The sequence below is a fragment of the Lithobates pipiens genome, unplaced genomic scaffold (assembly GCF_037356315.1).
Source record: "Lithobates pipiens isolate NorthernLeopardFrog02 unplaced genomic scaffold, aLitPip1_a1.2 Scaffold_1, whole genome shotgun sequence".
NCBI lineage: Eukaryota > Metazoa > Chordata > Amphibia > Anura > Ranidae > Lithobates > Lithobates pipiens.
Genome location: NW_027507685.1, coordinates 226,650,303 through 226,669,679, shown reverse-complemented (window position 1 = coordinate 226,669,679; position 19,377 = coordinate 226,650,303). Strand labels below are relative to the sequence as shown.

Here is a 19,377-nt window from a genome sequence, read left to right as displayed (position 1 = left end):
CCTTGCCTAAGGATTGGTAAGCTGCGATATATCACAATTTTGTTTTGGGGGTTAGACATGCTTTAGATTGTAGTACACCCTAACAATTAACTTCTCTTTTGCTCCCTGGTCTGACATGAACCCCCATCAACTAAAAAAAACAGTAAACAACAGTGCTCTTGCTCCCTTAGCATTGCTGTTGATTGGAGCTGCTTTGTGAGAGCAGTGCCCTAACTCTTCTACTTGCTTTGTGTGAGAGCAGTGGCCTGACTCTCCTACTTGCTTTGTGTGAGAGCAGTGGCCTAACTCTTCTACTTGCTTTGTGTGAGAGCAGCGGCCTGACTCTCTTACTTGCTTTGTGCGAGAGCAGTGGTCTGACTCTCCTACTTGCTTTATGTGAGAGCAGTGGCCTGACTCTCCTACTTTCTTTATGTGAGAGCAGTGGCCTAACTCTCCTACTTGCTTTGTGTAGGTGCAATGGTCTGAATCTATTTGCTTTGTGTGAGAGCAGTGGCATGACTCTCCTACTTGCTTTCTGGGAAAGCACTGATTCAACTCTCTTAATTGCTTTGTGTAAGAGCAGTGATCCAACTCTCCTACTTGCTCCTCTACTCTTGTTGTATCACTTGAAAGCCAGAGTGCATTACATCAATAAATAAAAGTCCAATTAGGCTTTAATATTTGCATTACATGTTTTGATTTTAGGTAATTTCAATGGCTTGCCCTATTCCCTATGAATTTCTTTTTTAAATCACACTACACCAAAATGCTTGCTACTGCGGTACCATGTGTTTTGGGGCACAAATTAAGAAATATTAAGAATAAGTCTGCAAAAGGCAGCATGTTTTTGATTTTGCATCACATTCCTGCACCACACCTAGTGTGAACAAGTCCTAAGGCAGTACCATGTATTTAGCTACTGTGTGATTTTATAAAATGGCGCAAGCACCTTTTTTCCACTTTTCATGCACATAAGGCATACTATTGAAATAAATAGACCATTCCCCCCAAATGTGATGTGTGGGATGAGCCCCGAACACCCCCCCCCCCCCCCGTTCAGTTCGCACCAGAACATACCGTACAGGCAAAAAACACTGTTAAAGTCTATGGGACACAAACATGAAAAATCAAAAGTGCTCATTTTAAAGGCTTATATGCAAGTTATTGTAATAAAAAGTGTTTGGGGACCCGGGTCCTGCCCCAGGGGACACGTATCAATGCAAAAAATTTTTTAATCGCCCATTTTTTCAGGAGCAGTGATTTTTTTAATGCTTAAAGTGAAACAATAAAAATAAAATATTCCTTTAAATATCATGCCTGGGTGTGTGTCTATAATATGCCTGTAAAGTGGTTAATTTTTCCTGTGTCTAGAACAGTACCACAGCAAAATTACATTTCTAAAGGACAAATTGGCATTTAGGCTGCTTTCACACTGGGGCGGTATTCAGGCGTTACAGCGCTAAAAATAGCGCCTGTGTAACGCCTGAAAAAAAACGGCCCCTTTAACTCCAGTGTGAAAGCTGGAGGGCTTTCACACTGGAGCGATGCGCTGGCAGGACGGTGAAAAAAGTCCTGCTAGCCGCATCCTTGCAGCGGTGAAGGAGCGGTGTATTCACCGCTCCTATACCGCTCCTACCCATTGAAATCAATGGGACACCGTGGCAACACTGCCGGCAAAGCGCCGCTGCAGCGGCGCTTTGCGGGCGGGTTTAACCCCTTTTCGGCCGCTAGCGGGGGTTAAAACCACCCCGCTAGCGCCCGCACACCGTCGCTAAAATGACGGTAAAGCACCGCTAAAAATAGCGGCGCTTTACCGCCGACGCTGCTCCCGCCCCAGTGTGAAAGCAGCCTTAAAACTGATCGCAACTGTAATGAATTGTCGGGTCTCGGCAATATAGATTAAAGGGCATGGGTTCCCCCCCTAGTCAATTACCAGGCCCTTTGTGTCTGGTATGAATACTAAGGGGAAACCCGAACCAAAATAAAAAAAAATTGCATGGGGGTCCCCCTAAAATCCATACTAGACCCTTCAGGTCTGATATGGAAATTAAGGTGAACCCTGCACCAAATTTTTTATTTTTTTTTAAATGGCGCAGGGGTCCCCCCAAAATCCATACCAGGCCCTTATCCGAGCATGCAAACTGGCAGGCCGCAGAAAAAGAGGTACCTCCTGAACCGTACCAGGCCACATGCCCTCAACATGGGGAGGGTGCTTTGGAATAGCCCCCCAAAGCACCTTTTCCTGCACCTTGACATTCACACATTCAATCTCCAGAGAATATAGTCTGAGAACACTTCAGTTTGCCCTATTCAAACAAAACAAATTGACATTCAGTTTCAATATTAAGTGATTTTTTTATGAATACACCCAAAGTGTAATGCAATGGCATAAAACTCAAGTTGCAATAGCAAAGGAAAAAAACAAAAGATAATTAAAAATAAAATGGTACATGGCGCTAACTAGAATTAAATAAAAGTAAATGGATATGCGACACACATGCTGTCAACAACTGACAACAATGTGTAGCAACAGTGAAAATAAACTCACTATATGTGGCAAATCTTGCTACCAGAGAAGAAACCTCAACTCTAGTTAGTGAGATATTCAATAAATATGATTTGGTTAGATTTACTTTAAGTACTTAAATGGAATTAGATTGATTTCTTTTAAAACAGAAGGGATACTAATCCTTGGTGATGTTATATAAAATAAAACATCACCTGCATAAAGTGAGGTTTTATAATCAATTTCATTAATAGTAATACAGCGTATAGAGGATTTATTACTTATAGCTATTGCTAGATGTTCTATTGTGATCACATAAAGTAATGGAGATAGCAGACACCCTTGACGGGTACCTTTATTAATCTCAAATATGTTAGAAAATGTACCATTTGTTCGAACTTGAGAAGAAGGAACTGTATATAGTGCCATCATTTTATTTATTAAATTATCCCTCAGACTAATCTGACGAAGTGAATGAAATAAAAATCTCCAGTTTAATTGATCAAAAGCCTTTTCAGCAATTATTGAAAGCAGGCACGCCGGAATTGGTTGTTTCTGAGCAAGGGAGATCAATGAAAGAGTCTTACTAGTGTTGTCTCGAGTCTGTCTAACCTTCACAAACCGAGTCTGGACTCTATGGATAGTTTTAGGCTGAAGCCTATTAGCAATAAATTTAGCATAAAACTTTATAGCTTGAATCAGTAATGAAATACGGTGAGAGCAATTTGGATTTGTTTCATCTTTACCCGGTTTCAGAATAACAGAAATATAAGCCTTCAATGTTTCCAGCGGAAAAATCGGAGAGCTTGAAATTGATTCAAATGAGTACAAAAGAATTGAAGACAGATCTTCCACAAATATTTTATAAATTGACTAGAGAATCCATCGGGCCCTGGTGCTTTGCCGATCTTAGTAGTCTTAATAACATTTAGCAGTTCCTCTGGAATAAAAGGATCTTCTAAGGAAGAGTTAGTGGCCAAGTCAAGACTCGGCAAAGCTGTTTCTTCTATATGTGATTTTTTTTTCCATCTCTATACAAAAGTGGTCAGTTTTAGAATTGGTTTGTGAGATGTTATATAATAAAGAGTAATAATTGCAGAAAGTCTCTGCAATAGCTGAGTTAGTATACACCAATCCTTTACCAGGAACAGATAATTTCAAATCAGATGAGGATGAAGTTTTAGAGTAAAGAGAGTGCGCCAAAAAAGAGCCACTCTTATTACTATATTCATAAGACATTCTCAGTGTTTTATCCCGAGCTCTTAAAGACTGCTGGTCGAGTAAATGCAAAAGTTGACTTCTAGTATTAACAAGTTCAATTCTGACTCTATCACAGTTACTATTTGTTTGGATTAATTGTAAATCAGAAATTTTCTTTAATAAGGGTGAATATTCTATAGTTCTATTTTTTTTTAGTCTTGAACCATGCAATATAAATATTCCCCTCAATACACATTGTAAAGCCTCCCATTTAACTGGTGGTGCAGTATTATCTAATTTATGGTGTTCTATAAAATGTTTTATCGCTTTTCTAATATCAGTTACACACAGTGAATCTGCCAGTCATTTATCGTTTAATTGCCAGGATCCATTCCTGGCACATGATTCTACTAAATTAAAATGACAGAAAACAGGTGAATGGTCTGACCATATTTTAGATTTAATACTAATTGTAGGAGTAGCATCTAATAATGTTTGAGATACAAATCTATAGTCCAACCTACTATGTGTTTTATAATCTCTCTCACATAATATTAAAACACTTGTTAAAACATAATGTCCATGAATGATCCAAGATCTTGTATGATTAGCACCTGGAGGCAGCTCCCTTCGAGTGAAGTGATGGGCTCTGTGTAGAAATGGGAACAGAGGGGCACCAGACTGAGTGCAGTATAAATCATATATTTAATTAAAACAAGTAGCAACTCACAGGTTAAATTAGACGAGTTCAGTATGTAGTGAAAATTGCCAGTCCTGGAGTCTCATAAACTCCTATTTGGCGTCCTATTTTCCCTTTGCAGTCTACAGCTTCTCCACCAGACCATCTGATGAAGGTCTGATGAAGAAGCTGTAGCTTCAAAATGCATTACAATTCCTTGCCACTGTGAATAATCACATTTCCTGTTCCTAGGAAGTCAAAACCAGCTGCTTTTTGTTTCCTGCTTCCTGGTTGCCAGCCTCCTCTGGATCATTGTAAGATCACACCAGTGCCCCAGGCTGCAAAGGGAAAACAGGGCACCAAATAGGACGCTTATGAGACTCCAGGACTGGCGATTTTCACTACATAGTGAACTCATCTAATTTAACCTGTGAGTTACTACTTGTTTTTTATTAATATATGATTTATACTGCACTCAGTCTGGTGCCCCACTTTTCCCATTACCTTTTGTATCACTTGACCCTCCTTCCTAGGTTCTAAGCGGTTTTAAGAATGACACTCTAATTCCTCCTATATTTAATTGTATTGTAACTCTACCGTCTCCAGAGTTATTTTTAACATCAAATTTTGATTTAGTTTAAGTCATGGTCTTTTTACTAAAATGCCATTTTAGTTTTAGCCATATTTTAGTCATCTGAATTGTTTAACTTTAGTTGTATTTTAGTCGACTAAAATCTGCGGTACATTTTATTCTACTAAAATATAATGGGTTTAGTTAAATTGTAATGCGTTATTTAAGCATTTCTCTAGAATTTCCAAACTTATTATATACTCCTGGAGTAAAAATCTAAATAACATGTTATTACTTATGGTATTAAGATTTGAATATGCACTACAGACACAGATTTAGCTGTTGTGATATATAACGTCTTTATAAATAATAAAAAATAATAAAAGAAGTAAGTACAGACATTATTGTTCCACTGCTATTTTGCAGGAAGTTCCTCTTCATTCTCGAACTTTCCTCAGCCTTCCTTCTATTCCACTCTCCCCACCCTCCAACATGCTCACACTAATCTTTGTTACTCTCATATCTTTACCCCCCCCCACTCCAGCCCCCAACCTGTACATATCTCCCTCTCTTCTGCCCACTCAATATTACTCCTTACCATCTCAAGAAGGAAGAAGCAGAAGAAGAAGAAGAAGAATAGAAGGCGGTGGCGGCGGTGGCGGCGGTGGCGGCGGCAGCAGGAGACCTGGCCACCGCTAGTATAAGAGCTGGAAGAAAAAGCGGTAGCCCGGCAAGAAGAACCGAAAAGGGGGACAAGACCCCCGAAGTCGGAAGAAGGGGCGGCGGCGACAGAAGACCGGGCCTCGGCAAGTAAAAGAGCAAAAGGAACAAAGCGGAGGCCCGGCAAGAAGAACCGAAGAGGGGGACAAGACCTCCGAAGTCGGAAGAAGACCCCCCGGGCGGTGGCGGCGGCGAAGAAGAAAGCCGGGCTCCTCTGCTAGTAAAAGAGCTAGTAAAATAGCAGAAGATAGCGGAGGAGTCTGGCGAGAAGACACCCCCAAGACGGAAGACTCCCGGAGCAGTGCAATAAATTATTTTTAAGCCTTGTGTGTTGTGTTTTTTTTACATTTTTTTTCACAGGTGAATGGGTAGGGGTACATTGTACCCCATACTCATTCACATAGGGTGGGGGGCCCGGATCTGGGGGCCCCCTTATTAAAGGGGGCTCCTGGATTCCGATAAGCCCCCCGTCCGCAGACCCCGACAACCAACGGCCAGGGTTGTCGGGAAGAGGCCCTTGTCCTCATCAACATGGGGACAAGGTGCTATGTGGTGGGGGGACCGCAGGGTGCCTCCCTTCCCCCAAAGCACCCACCCCCCCATGTTGAGGGCACATGGCCTGGTACGGCTCAGGAGGGGGGCCACTTGCTCGTCCCCACCCCCATTCCTGGCCGGCCGGGCTGCGTGCTCGGATAGGGGTCTGGTATGGATTTTGGGGGGACCCCACGCCGTTTTTTTGGCGTAGGGGATTCCCCTTAAAATCCCTACTGGACCTAAGGGCCTGGTATGCCCCTGAAGGCATGCAGGCTTCATTAGTGAGGCGACATTATCGCCGATCTCTCGCTCGCTCGCTATTATAGGAAAATGACATTAGAGAAGCCTGTTGCCGGGAACCATCGCGACAGGATCGCTCTGGAAACACAATATCAGTGGCACCTCCTGTACAACACCTGCCTCCACACTGCTAAACAAACCTGTTACAACACTCTCATCAAAACCCTCTCATCCAAACCTTGTCAACTCTTTTCTACCCTTAATTCCTTACTTCACCCCCCACTGCCTCCACCCACAAACTTGCTTACCACTCAACAGATTGCCAACCATTTCAATAGCAAAATCGACACAATTCGCAAGGAGATATCCAGCATTCAAATTCATTCCCTACCCAACACCACACTCAATACTATCCTCTTTTTGCCCAGTTACCACAGATGGGCAACGCAGTGCATTCTATGCATTAAAAATATAGAAAATATAACAAATCAAATCATTATTCAACCAAAAAAAAAAAAATGTCAAAACACTCCAAGGCCAATAATAAATAACACGTTATCCGCAACATATCTGGTTAACGAATGGCCATTCATAAACAAACTGAAAAGCATGAAATGAAAAGCACAAAATGAAAAGCGTGAATCAACACTCACCAAACTTTTACTAACACAAAATTAGCAGAAGGAGCCCAAAGGGTGGCGCTAAAGAGCTGAAAAAACACATAGTACGTCAGTACGTTCATGTTTGTTGGCCGACAATTCCTTGCCATTTGTATGCAAGACAAGTTCCCAACACCCTTCGAACAAAAGTCCACAGTTTTGTTGGCCAACAATCCGATCAGGTGTACAAGGCTTTAGTCTTCCAACACCTCCTACAATGCTTCTTCCCACCTGTGTTATATCAAAAAAAAACTTTCCTAAAGTGTATGTGTAGCAAACAATTTTTGTTATAGTTAGGTAGAGAAGGGAAGGTCAAAAACTCCTTTTAAGCTAATCTTTTTGCTGCCTGTGTCCTACTAAGAAAGCGTTCCTCAACTTCCTGGCTTGTAAACACTACAGAAAATGAGAGAAAATCTCACCAAAGTGAGAGGAGTTTTCATCTTAGATAGATGTCTGGGCAAGTCCGTTCATTTCAAAAGTGAACCCACACACGAGCAGATTGTCCAGCGGACTCTGGTCCCCCGAACCAAGTCCGCCGGATAGTCCGATCGTGTGCATGGGGCATTACAGGGATTCTTTCTGGGGCTCATATAAGGGATTACGGGATACTGTTGGTAATGCCTTTTGAATTCTTGCTGTTTATAGCCTATAAATATATGTAGTTTAACTCTTTAAGGTGTGTTTTAGTATCATATGTTTTTTTGTTTTTTTTTGTTCTTAGTATTTTGTTGATTACACCCCCCGCAATTTAGTCGTTGAGTACTACTTTTCTTTTTGTGATCAGAGGCAGGATTCCCTAGTTGCTTATATTTTGTATACTGATAATCAGGCCACTGCAGCCCCAACAGTGCCCATCAGTGCCGCCTATCAGTGCTGCCTATCAGTGCCACCCATCAGTGCCCTTTAGCGTAGCCCATCAGTGCTGCTTATCAGTGCCCATTAGTGCCAATTATCAGTATTTCCTTATTAGTGGCCACCAGTGCTACCTATGCATGCCCATCAGCAAAGGAGAAAAATTACCTTTTTGCAAAATTTTATAACAGAAACCTCTCTCCAGACTGGCAATCTACTGTCCAAAGGTGACCCACTGTTCCTTCATCCAGAGTGGGGGTACTCTAATACAAGAGGTGTGTTATGCTGCGTCCATACGATTGGAATGTTGGTTGTAAAAAGCTCTGATGGTTTTCCCGACGGAATTCCGATGGGATTTCACTTAAGCTGTCTTGCATGCACACAGTCACACCAAATTCCGTCAAGAACGCGGTGACGTAGGATGGGACTAGGAAAAGGAATACCCAGTAGCCAATAGATTTCATCCCATGTTTGAATCTGAGCATTTGTGAGTTTAAGCACGTCGGAATCAGAATTTCCGATAGAAAGTTCTTCCATCTGAAAAATTTAAAACATGCTCCCAAATTTTTGCTGCCGGGAATTTGGCCAGCTAGATTCCGATGGAGCATACACATGGTCTCATTTTCTGATGAAAAGCCCTCATCGGTCTTTTGCTGGCCAAAATTCCGATCGTGTGTATGTGGCATAACTGGCCAGATCACCAGGTAAAAACAAAGGAAAAGAACCCTAAAAAAAGAAAATTAATGCAACCAACACATCTAATAATTAAGCCCCATACACACTATCAGATTTTCTGATGATTTTTGTCTTCAGATTTACCAAAACCATATAGTGCGAGGGCCTGCCTGATTACATACAAATTGAAACTCCTAAGGTTTGACCTCATATTATATGGTTTTGGTAAATCTGAAGGAAAGAATCAGCAGAAAATCTGATAGTGTGTATGGGGCTTTAGTAAGCTGCAATATATTACATTTTTGGCTTTGATTTTGATACCAAATGGGGTTTCCCATGACCCAAACGTATGTATATACTGTATATAACTGGACATCTACCCAGTAGCTGATTGCTCACAGTTTAACCACAAGAGTTGCATGTGTCTAAATCTGTACTTTTTCTCCATGGCTTTATAATAATGTTTCCCTTTCTGCATGAACACCCATCTGTTTCCTGTGTACTCAAGTATTCTAGTTGCTTTATTTTTCTCCTACAGCAGTTTTGAAGACAAGAGATGAAGGTCCTTATCACCTTCTTTATCGTATCCTTTCTATTACTACTGAGCATTGCAGCTGAAGGTAAGAATATACAATGGATCTGTTTTGTATTAATGCAAAATATATTTATGATGCATTGTAACTTATATCATCAAACTACATCAATGTGTCAGTTACCACTCTGCAATGAATATAAGACTGCAAGGCTTTAAAATTTCACAACCGGGGTCATTTCTTAATGCTAGAACAACTTGAAATCTATTGGTATTATCCACCCTATTGTTACCCACCCTAGCTGTAAACGACAAGCACATACTGGAAGAATGCCTAATTTTAAGAAAGCAAATTTTCCAAGCCTGAGGACTGCTGTTCAAGACTTAGGGAGGGGATATTGTAATTAAAGAACACAGAACAGAAATGGGAATGCTTCAAATTGAGTGTATGCAAACACACTGAAAAATATATTCCTATGGGCTATAGATTTAATCACTTAAGCCCTGGACCATTTTGCTGGCCAAAGACCAGAGCACTTTTTGTGATTCGGCACTGTGTCGCTTTAACTGACAATTGCGCGGTCGCACGACGTGGCTCCCAAACAAAATTGACGCCCTTTTTTTCCCACAAATAGAGCTTTCTTTTGGTGGTTTTTGATCACCTCTGCAGTTTTTTTTTTGCACTGTAAATAAAAAAATAGGGACAATTTTGAAAAAATGCATTATTTTTTACTTTTTGCTATAATATCCCCCAAAAATCCTCAGTTTAGGCCGACACATATTCTTAAACATATTTTTGGTTAAAAAAATGGCAATAAGCGTTTATTGATTGGTTTGCGCAAAAGTTTTAGTGTCTACAAAATAGGGGATAGTTTTATGGCATTTTTATTGATATTTTTTTTTTTTTACTAGTAATGGCGGCAATCAGCGATTTTTATCGTTACTGTGACATTATGGCGGGCACATCGGACAATTTTGGCGTGATTTTGGGACCATTCACATTTATTCAGAGATCGGTGCAATTAAAAATGCATCGATTACTGTGTAAATGTGACTGGCAGTGAAGGGGTTAACCACTAGGTGGTGCTGTAGGGGTTAAGTGTATCATAGGGAGTGATTCTAACAGTGGGGGGGAGGGGCTGTGTGTGAAATGTCACTGATCACCACTCCTGATTACAGGGAGTAGTGTGATCAGTCAGAGTGTCATTAGGCAGAACGGGTAGATGCTTATTTACATTAGCACCTCTTCGTTCTTCCTCACCATGAGACGATCGCAGGTATCCCCATGGACATCGTGTCTACGGGACCCGCAATCATGGTCACGGAGCTCCCGGCGGGCGTCCGCATGTTACCTCTTAAAGGGAAACGTACAGGTACATTAATCTTCCTGTACATGCCCTTCTGCCGACGTATATCTGCGTGAAAGTGGTTAAGAATGCCATAAATAATAAGAAAAGAACATTCACAGAATATAAAAATGAAGAAACACTATTATAATGTAAAAGTTACCAAAAATATAACAAAATATGTTAAAAGTAAATCAAGGCTGCAAAAATTAAAAATTAACGATAGGTTGAAAAAGAATATAGGGCAAATGCTCATAAATTCTTTAAATATATTTACATTAAAAAGGTCTGAGCATGTAGGTCCTTTACAAGATCATTTTGAGTTAGTGACGGGGACAAAGAGAAGGCAAATTTGAATGAATTGGTTTCCTTCTTTAGCTCTGTCCTTCTGTAACCAATGTCATCAGTATGTTTTGCAACAATAAGGTTGCAAAGGTCCTGAGAGAGCTCTTTTGGGATGTTTCTTGTGTGACACTTTGGTAATGAGACACCTTTTTATAGGCCATCAGTTGAGACTGAACCAGCTGATATTAATTTGCACTGACAAGGGGCAGGATTGCTTTCTAATTACTGATAGAATTCAGCTGCTGTCTCGGCTGTTTTGCACCTTGCTTTCTTCATTTGTTCAGTACTTTTTCCTTTTGTCATAAATTTTTTTTATACAAAACTTAATGTGGTTCTAAAGTCAGAAGGTTTTTTATCTTAATGCATTCTTTGCGTTAAGATAAAAAAAACGAGCTTTGTGCAGCAGCCCCCCTCAACCCCCTAATACTTACCTGTGCCCCATCTCGATACAGAGATGTTGTACGAGAGCCTCGGCTGTCTGGGACTCTTCCCCCTCATGACTGAGACATCAGCAAGGCGCCATTGGCTCACACTGCTGTCAATCAAAGTCAGTAAGCCAATGAGGTGAGAGAGGGGGCTGGGGCCAAGCCACGGCACTATGTCTGAATGGACACAAAGAGCAGTGGCTTGGCTCTGGTGCTCCCATAGCAAGCTGTTTGCTGTGGTTGCACTTGGCAGGAAGGAGTGGCCGGGAGCGCCAGCAAGGGACCCAAGAAAAGGGGGATCTGGGCTGTTCTGTGCAAAACTACTGCACAGAGCAGGTAAATATAACATGTTTGTTATTTTGAAACAAAAAAAAGAGACTCTAGTATCAATTAACATAAAACGTATTTTTTTTGTTTTCTTTGTATGTATGGATTGCATGGGTTGCTACAGACATGTGGTAAAAATTTCATGTCAATAGCACCTTTAGAAATACTATATATTTACCTAGAAAAATGGTGACGTGTTAAATATATATATTTTTTTTACCCATTGTATGTATGTCCAAAAATGACACAAATATTCTGCTTCTTCAGGACTGGTACAGGCAACGATTGTTTTCAAATCCAAAATTCAATAATCCATCTATACGACAAATATTTCATTGTACAAAGTAACACACATTTTCATTAGATGAACATATCTCCAACCAATTTACATGAAAACAATAATGCAATATCTAAGAAGGTTTTCATGATCTATTATAACCTGCTACAAACATCTATGGTGACATCACTGAAAACTGCATCCCACTAGGAACACAAAGCAAACAAAAAATAGGAGAGAAAAAAAGGGGAAAAATGCTGAGAAGGCCGGCAGGACACCCTAGATGTCCAAAGTACCCCACTCTTGTTCTCACCTCTTTGCTAGGTTAATCAGATCACTTAAGGTTTCCCTTTTATTTTGGTTTACTTGGCGGTGTCGTGTACTGTGGTGATCCACTGTATAAGTACCCCATATAAATGTTAGAATTGTTGTGGGGTGAATACTGGGGATTATTGGCTTCTTAATCTCAGGAATGGCTGACATATTCACTGTATCCCTTCTTTTCTTCTTTTTAAAGATGAAGTAAACCCTGATGGGTTTACTTCCTCTTTGTTTCCCTGCAAAGGTAAAGCATAATGGACTACTATGCATCGCATTGTAGCCCATTATGTGTCACTTACCTGACACAGGAGCCAGCGATGTCACCGCTGTCCCCTCTTCCACAGAGCATCCATCTTCTTTTCGGCATCGTGGCCCAATCACAGCGCCGGAGCCATGATGTCCAGAAAGGGGATGGACACTCTGCACGGGAGCAGCCACTAACAGCATATCGCTGTTAACAGCGACATGCTCAGTGCGCCCACGCACCGCTGTCTACATGCCTTTCTTTTTGCAAATATCTCCTAAACCATGTAGGTTTAGGAGATATTTCTTGGACCTACAAGTAAGCCTTAATCTAGGCTTACCTGTAGGTCAAAGTGGTCTGTAAAGGTTTATAACCACTTTAAGTGAGTATAGCGTGACTGTATCTTGTGAGTTGGTTTATAGCATAGGCACCCTTCTTTTTTCCAACATATGGTATTTATTTGTTTGGTTTGCTCCAGGGTCTCCCCACAGGCTGGTCAGACTTGTTGACCCACCCAGGCTGCATACACCTAATGGGGGTGTTTTTAAGGTAAGGGTGAGAGTGTAGTGCTATGGACATATCGGGTGCCCCTCCTCTCTCATTTTATTTCCATTTTTCCCTTTTTGTTCTTTTCTATTTTTGTTTATTTTGTGTTCTTATTGGGATGAGGTTTCCAGTGATGTTGCCATCGATTTTTGTTACAGGTTATACTTCGTGAAAATCTACTGAGATATTGTATTACCGTTTTCATTACGAAAATTAATTGGAGATATGTCCACCTAATCATTAAAAGGTGCGCATTATGCCCATATAAATATACCCTTATACATATACTATGTACACTGAATTACTGGTATTTGTAATATACTGTAGATGTACTATTGAATTGTGGATTTGAAGACAATTGTTGCACATCTCAGTCCTCAAGGAGCGGAATATTCATGAAACGTGCCAGCATTTTTGGGCATACAGTACATAGTATATCTATATAATCCACAGCACAGTGGTGATATACACAGTATATTATGACTTTTATGTATTTCTGGGCATCTTGCCTCTTAAGATTTGTTTCATAATAAAAAATGGAAATTTTATTTTACACAATTGTATCTGTAGCAGGCGCCTCATTCTGTCACCCACGACCCCACCAAGCTGGCCGCAGCAATGTACTCAGGCTTTCCAGCCTGAAGGAGGGAGAGAGCTGCATGGAATAGATGTGCATAAAACTGTGTGGAAAGAGACTGACTGCCCACATCCCTAATACATTAAACACAAAACCAATTTTTTCCTCGATTGGGACTTTAGTTTAGGCAGTAGTCTCAAAAATTATTAGCAAAAAGAAGTTAAAAAATAATTTTTATTACATAGTACAAAACAATATACATATGCGGATGCACAATGATTAATAGAGAGTACATTGGATTGGATTCCAGTGTTTCTAGAGCAGCATAATGGGGATGAACCCACGTTGTCGATCACAAAACAATGCTGAAACCAACAGAGGCCCGACGCGTTTTAAGGCTGTTCAAAAGTATTAAACCTATTCCTCAGGGGCTCATGATGCATTACATTCCCATCTATGGACATTACAAAAAAGAAAAAGACCATGGGTAGCAATAAATAAACAATATCCTAATATAGGTACAATTTGTGATAAAGAAACAAATTAGATTATAGCATATAATCTACCCAGATATTGTTGTGCGTTGCTATTCATAGGGCATCCAAATTGCTAAAACCTGGTGGAGAGATGTCTGCTGAACAGGACCCATACCGCGACCCACCCATGGCGGCCGGAGGTGCACAGTAAAAACAGCCAAAATGAACTGTACTCAAGGGGCGCGAATTCCACCCTGCAGATAATTGTGGTATGGCCAGGCGGTTCTATGGTCAAGAAGAAAAAATCAAAACACAGCCCACCAGAGATATAAACCCTGATTGGATTTTCCCCTGCTTTTAAGGGGAAAAAAGTGCGTGTTATACGCCGATAAATACTGTATATGGTCCATACACACTGACCCTATATAAGGACATGAACATAGTGGGAAATTCCTGCAATATTATAATCATATACCATTGTTCTACTATGATGGGGATTTTTTCAGGACTCTATTTTCCAATATTTTATGCTTTCCCCTCCATTGACCCTATACAGGGACATGGCTATAGTGGGAAATCCCTGCAATATTATATCATATACCAATGTTGTACTATGATGGGGATTTTTTCTGGACTCTATTTTCTAATATATGTCTTTTTACATTTTCCCTTGTGTTCCTTCCTCTCTCTGTATTTGCTAGTTTTGTGGACATCTCTGGAGGCCATTATCTCCACTTTTGGGATGGATGGCTGAATCCAGCACCTTTGTGTGAGGAATTTTGATAGGTATGGCATTCGGGTATAACCAGTATGTAGTCACATGGCTGACAAGTCTGGATTGGTAACTTTTCCAATCAGGGTTTATATCTCTGATGGGCTGTGTTTTGATTTTTTCTTCTTGACCATAGAACCGCTTGGCCATACCACAATTATCTGCAGGGTGGGATTCGCGCCCCTTGAGTGCAGTTCGTTTTGGCTGTTTTTACTGTGCACCTCCGGCCGCCAACGGTGGGTCGTGGTATGGGTCCTGTTTTATAATCTAACTGACTCTTAAACGGGCGGGACTAAAAATCCCAGCGTTCTCTGCTGGCAGGAAAGGAGAGACTCCATTTTGATTTCCTGAGGAGAATTCAGTCAGCATAAGGCGGAGGAAGTGATCAGACCTGAGGGAGAGATGCTGTCTCTCAGGTAACCTCCCATGCAATTGAGGCCCCACCGCCAGTCAGGACATTGAGCCTGAGAGAGAGGGATCCCAGGTGCACATCCAGGGGTACCTGCACCAATGGTGAAGTGTTCCAGTGTGGGGTGACCAGTCAGGTCGCCAGCAGAGCCTGCCTGTTCCAGGACGTTTGTTTGGACCTTGATCACAGGGTTGGGTGAGGGGGCTTTTTGCTCATTTGCTGCAAACAGGGACACCAAACCAAAGAAGGCATTAATTGAACACTGTATACAGACACTACTGCTGGTAGTCATTATCTGACACTTGTAGTGCCACTAGAATAAACGCTAAGGCCATCCATTTCTGGAGACACTGTATACAGACATCATTGTCCGTTCACGTTTCTGGGAAAAGCTCCTACCTGCTTCACTTGATAATCTGGGCCAGTTCAGTTGTTTGACCCTGCTGTTCAGGAGTTTATGTGCACCAACGAAAGGGGCTAGCTGAAGACACAAAGTTTTATCATTTCTTCAAATGGACTGAAGCTACTAGTGCCATACGGATCTGCACACACATATTTAAGGCTCTGTATATGCAGTGGGTGTGTGTGTGGGACAGCTTATCTAGGAAGTTAAGCCATTGCATGTTGATTTAAATAAAGTGTTTAAAGTTGGGCCTGTGGTGTCAGGGGACAAGAAGAGAGAGGCCTGACACAAAGGGGTTCATTCCTCTGCTGTCCTCCTGCCTGGACTCATCGAGCCAACCTGAGTAAAGATAATCAATCTGATCTAACCACTTCAATACAGAGTACTTGTACACCTTCGTGCCCTGTCGCACTTTGACCCAAACTAAATTTTTATTATTTTCTTCCCACAAATAGAGCTTTCTTTTGGTGGTATTTGATCACCTCTGGAATTTTAATTTTCTGCTATACAAATAAAAAAAAAAAAGAATAATGTTTTTGTTTTTTTTCTGTTACAAAACTTTATAAATAAGTACAATTTCTCCTTCAGTGATGGGCAGTGATAGGTGGCACTGATATGCAGCACTGATGGGTACACATAGGTGGCACCAAACTGCATGATACTGCGTGTGGAACCATGTGTTTTGGTGGCCACGAACACACCCAATTTTGTCAGATGTGTGGGGGTGCCATTAAAAAAAAAACACATATCAATGCTACACAATACATTAAAAAAACACGTCAATGCAGATCAACTTAATTGTATCAATCCATTCTATACACAGTGCATGTAGTGCGAAGGAACCCTAAATAAACCTGTCAGTGGAAATGTTATTTTAATAAAAAAATATGACTTCCTGATTGTCACTCTGATCACCTGGCTTCAATACCTTCTGAATACGAGGATCTGCATGACAGCCAGGCAGAAGTGGAGGTCAGCTTCCCTGTAGTCAGTATAATGTGATCAGACATGAAATGTACTCTCACCCTCCTCATCTGAGCTCTGTCAGAGGGAAGTGACACTGAGGCTGGTGATGTGCCTTGTATGTAGAATGGGCGGGAAAGGGTTACATTTCACAAATTAGGAATGTGACGTCAGAGGGGGCAGGGTGGGGCTGGGTGTCCCTGGGCGGGGCTGGGTTTCCCTGGATGCAGGTTGTACTGGGAGGATCCATGGACCACTTGGGATGGGATTAGTGGCTGATCATTACCTGGGAAGGAGGTGAGCGGGCATCCTGTGCTGTCTAGCACCTGGATGTAGACGTATCCAACTTGGAGGGTAATGGAGGAATCCACTAGGCTCCACTCCAGGCTCAGTGGCTCTGCCCCGGCATACACAGTGTACACAAACAGGGCCAAGAAGGAGGAGGAGAAGGGGGACCCTGGAGAGACAAACAGTCTGGAGTACGACATGTGTGCCCTAAACTCTGCCCCACTCCACTCCTCCAGGTAAACAAGTCAGAGAATCTGGCAGCTTTTGATTGTTGCTTTGTGCGGCCAACAATACATCGGGCAGCTTTGTGAAGGGGAAGGCCTACAAAGATCCTGCTTACAGTAAGCCACAGTCTGGTCTGAATAATGTGTACAGGTTTCAGGCAGACTGAAACCCAGACACATCATTCAAAACCTGGACTGGTGGCATCTCTATCTGGCACTGAATTTGCCGACTGCCTGTGATTGGCCTTGATTTCCAGGGCGAAGCCGGGGACAAGGTCATGTCAGGACAGCCGTTTAAAATCTGTGGGTATCTTAGTCGATTCAATACAGTTGGCAACTATGATATAGGATTGTGTATATGGAGGTTTTCTATTTATTTATTGTTTCTATTGGTTGAACTAGATGGGCTTTTGTAAACTTGGCTAACTACTGGTAAGTTTACTGGTACCTGTTCCACGGAGTAGTTTCCATCCCCTCCATGACCATGAACCCTTGCATATGAATTTAGAATATGGCCAGTACTGGTTTTTAACATTTCATTTTCAAAGATTTTGCACCCAAACTTTGCTCATGTTGTGCAAACCTGCCTCGAACCAAACCTGGGTAGATTCAGCTCATCCTTACCATGGACACTCCCCAGCAGCAGGCAGAAACAAACAATAACCAAGCTTAGGGAATGTGACAGAACCGCTTGGGCACCCCGCTTAGGTGCTTCCGCTTGCCAGCCAGCGCCTCATGTCCTCCAAACCATTCCGAACAGATCGAGAGCTAATACCAGCCCTTTTTACCCATCATTAAACATCATACACAGAGAAGATGTGAGGTAAACTACAAAGGAATGACTGTTTATTGAACAAAAATACAGGCTTTTTATACACTTGAAAAGTAGGTCATTCACCACCTAAACAATAGAATAGAAATGTTTACTTAAATGGTTTATGTAATATGTAACGAGGTAAAACTGACTCATGGCTAATCCCATCAAAGAGGATCCTCCAAAAGTTAGTCAAATTAGCCAACATATACTAGAAACATTAACCACTTGACATCCGCGCTATGACCGAATGACGGCCACAGCACGGATTTGAATTCCCGGGAGGCGGTGCATGCTCCCTGCGGGTGCTGTGATCACCGAGTCACTGAGAATGTGATCACCAATCCGGGTAAGGGGCTGGTACCGACCCCTTACCATGTGATCAGCTGTCAGCCAATGACAGCTGATCACATGATCAAAACAAAAACTCGGTGATCGCTTTTATCTTTCCTCACGCTGAAAGTGGAGGAGAAAAAAAAAACAGATCACTGGTTCATCTTAAAGGGACATTGGTCCCGAAACAGAAGAGGCAATTGTGCCTCATTTATACCATCTGAAAGTGCCCACAAGTGCCACCTATCAATGCCCACCAGTGGTGCCAATCAGTGCCACCTAGAAGTGCTGCCTATCAGTGCCCATTACTCAATTACCCATTTTAAAATTGTATAACAAAATAAAAAAAAAAAATATATATATATATATATATATATATATATATATATATATATATATATATATAATTTGTCAAGATAAGACAAAATTTACTTACCACGGATAATTATTTTAGCCCGGCCAAGCCCCCATTTGATATGAAATATATGGTTCTGGACCATCCTTTGTATTAATTCAGCAAGCCACTTTGGACCCTCGGTACCGGACATAGTCAGTGAGATCAATGAAAGCAAGAGTGTGAATTTTACCAAGTGTCTGACTTTTTAAAAAGCATGTGGGTTATATTGGGTATACAACAATAGATGGGGGAGGGGGGTGCTCTTAGTGACAGGAAGAGAGGTACTTTCACAGATACCAAAAATACGAAAAAACAGTAAACGCGGTAACTGGTCATTTAGTCATAAAATGAAGTTGATTTCCTTAAACAGGACATACAAACTTGAAAGGGCTTGACCATAAAATAAACACTATAGGGTGTATGTTATTTATACAGACATTCCTACATAATCATATACAACCTGAAACCAGACACCATGAGAAACTACACAGTTCTAGCAGGAACAAATCAAGAGATGGGAATTATTAAATTGGAGTCCATATGATTCATATTATTTCACTGGAGTCTTATACTTCCGCTGTGCTTCTCTGTCAGCCGGCCCCCTCCTCTCTGTCAGCTGTCCCCTATCCTCTCTGTCAGCCGCCCCCCCCCCCTCCTCTCTGTCAGCAGCCCCCCTCTCCTCTCTGTCAGCCGGCCCCCCTCCTCTCTGTTAGCCTCCCCCGCTCTTCTCTGTCAGACCCCCC

General features: G+C 41.6%; 1 protein-coding gene across 2 annotated transcripts in view; it reads left to right on the top strand.

The window, feature by feature from the left end:
- Positions 1-9,074: 9,074 nt before the first annotated feature.
- LOC143983873 (H-2 class I histocompatibility antigen, alpha chain-like) overlaps positions 9,075-19,377 on the top strand; it is an 83,035-nt gene continuing 72,732 nt past the window's right edge. For both annotated transcript variants that reach the window (XM_077483995.1, XM_077483987.1), the window contains exon 1: positions 9,075-9,235. In XM_077483995.1, coding sequence (XP_077340121.1) covers positions 9,172-9,235 — 64 coding nt within the window. In that variant the 5' untranslated portion in view covers positions 9,075-9,171. The remainder of the gene's footprint in view (positions 9,236-19,377) is intronic.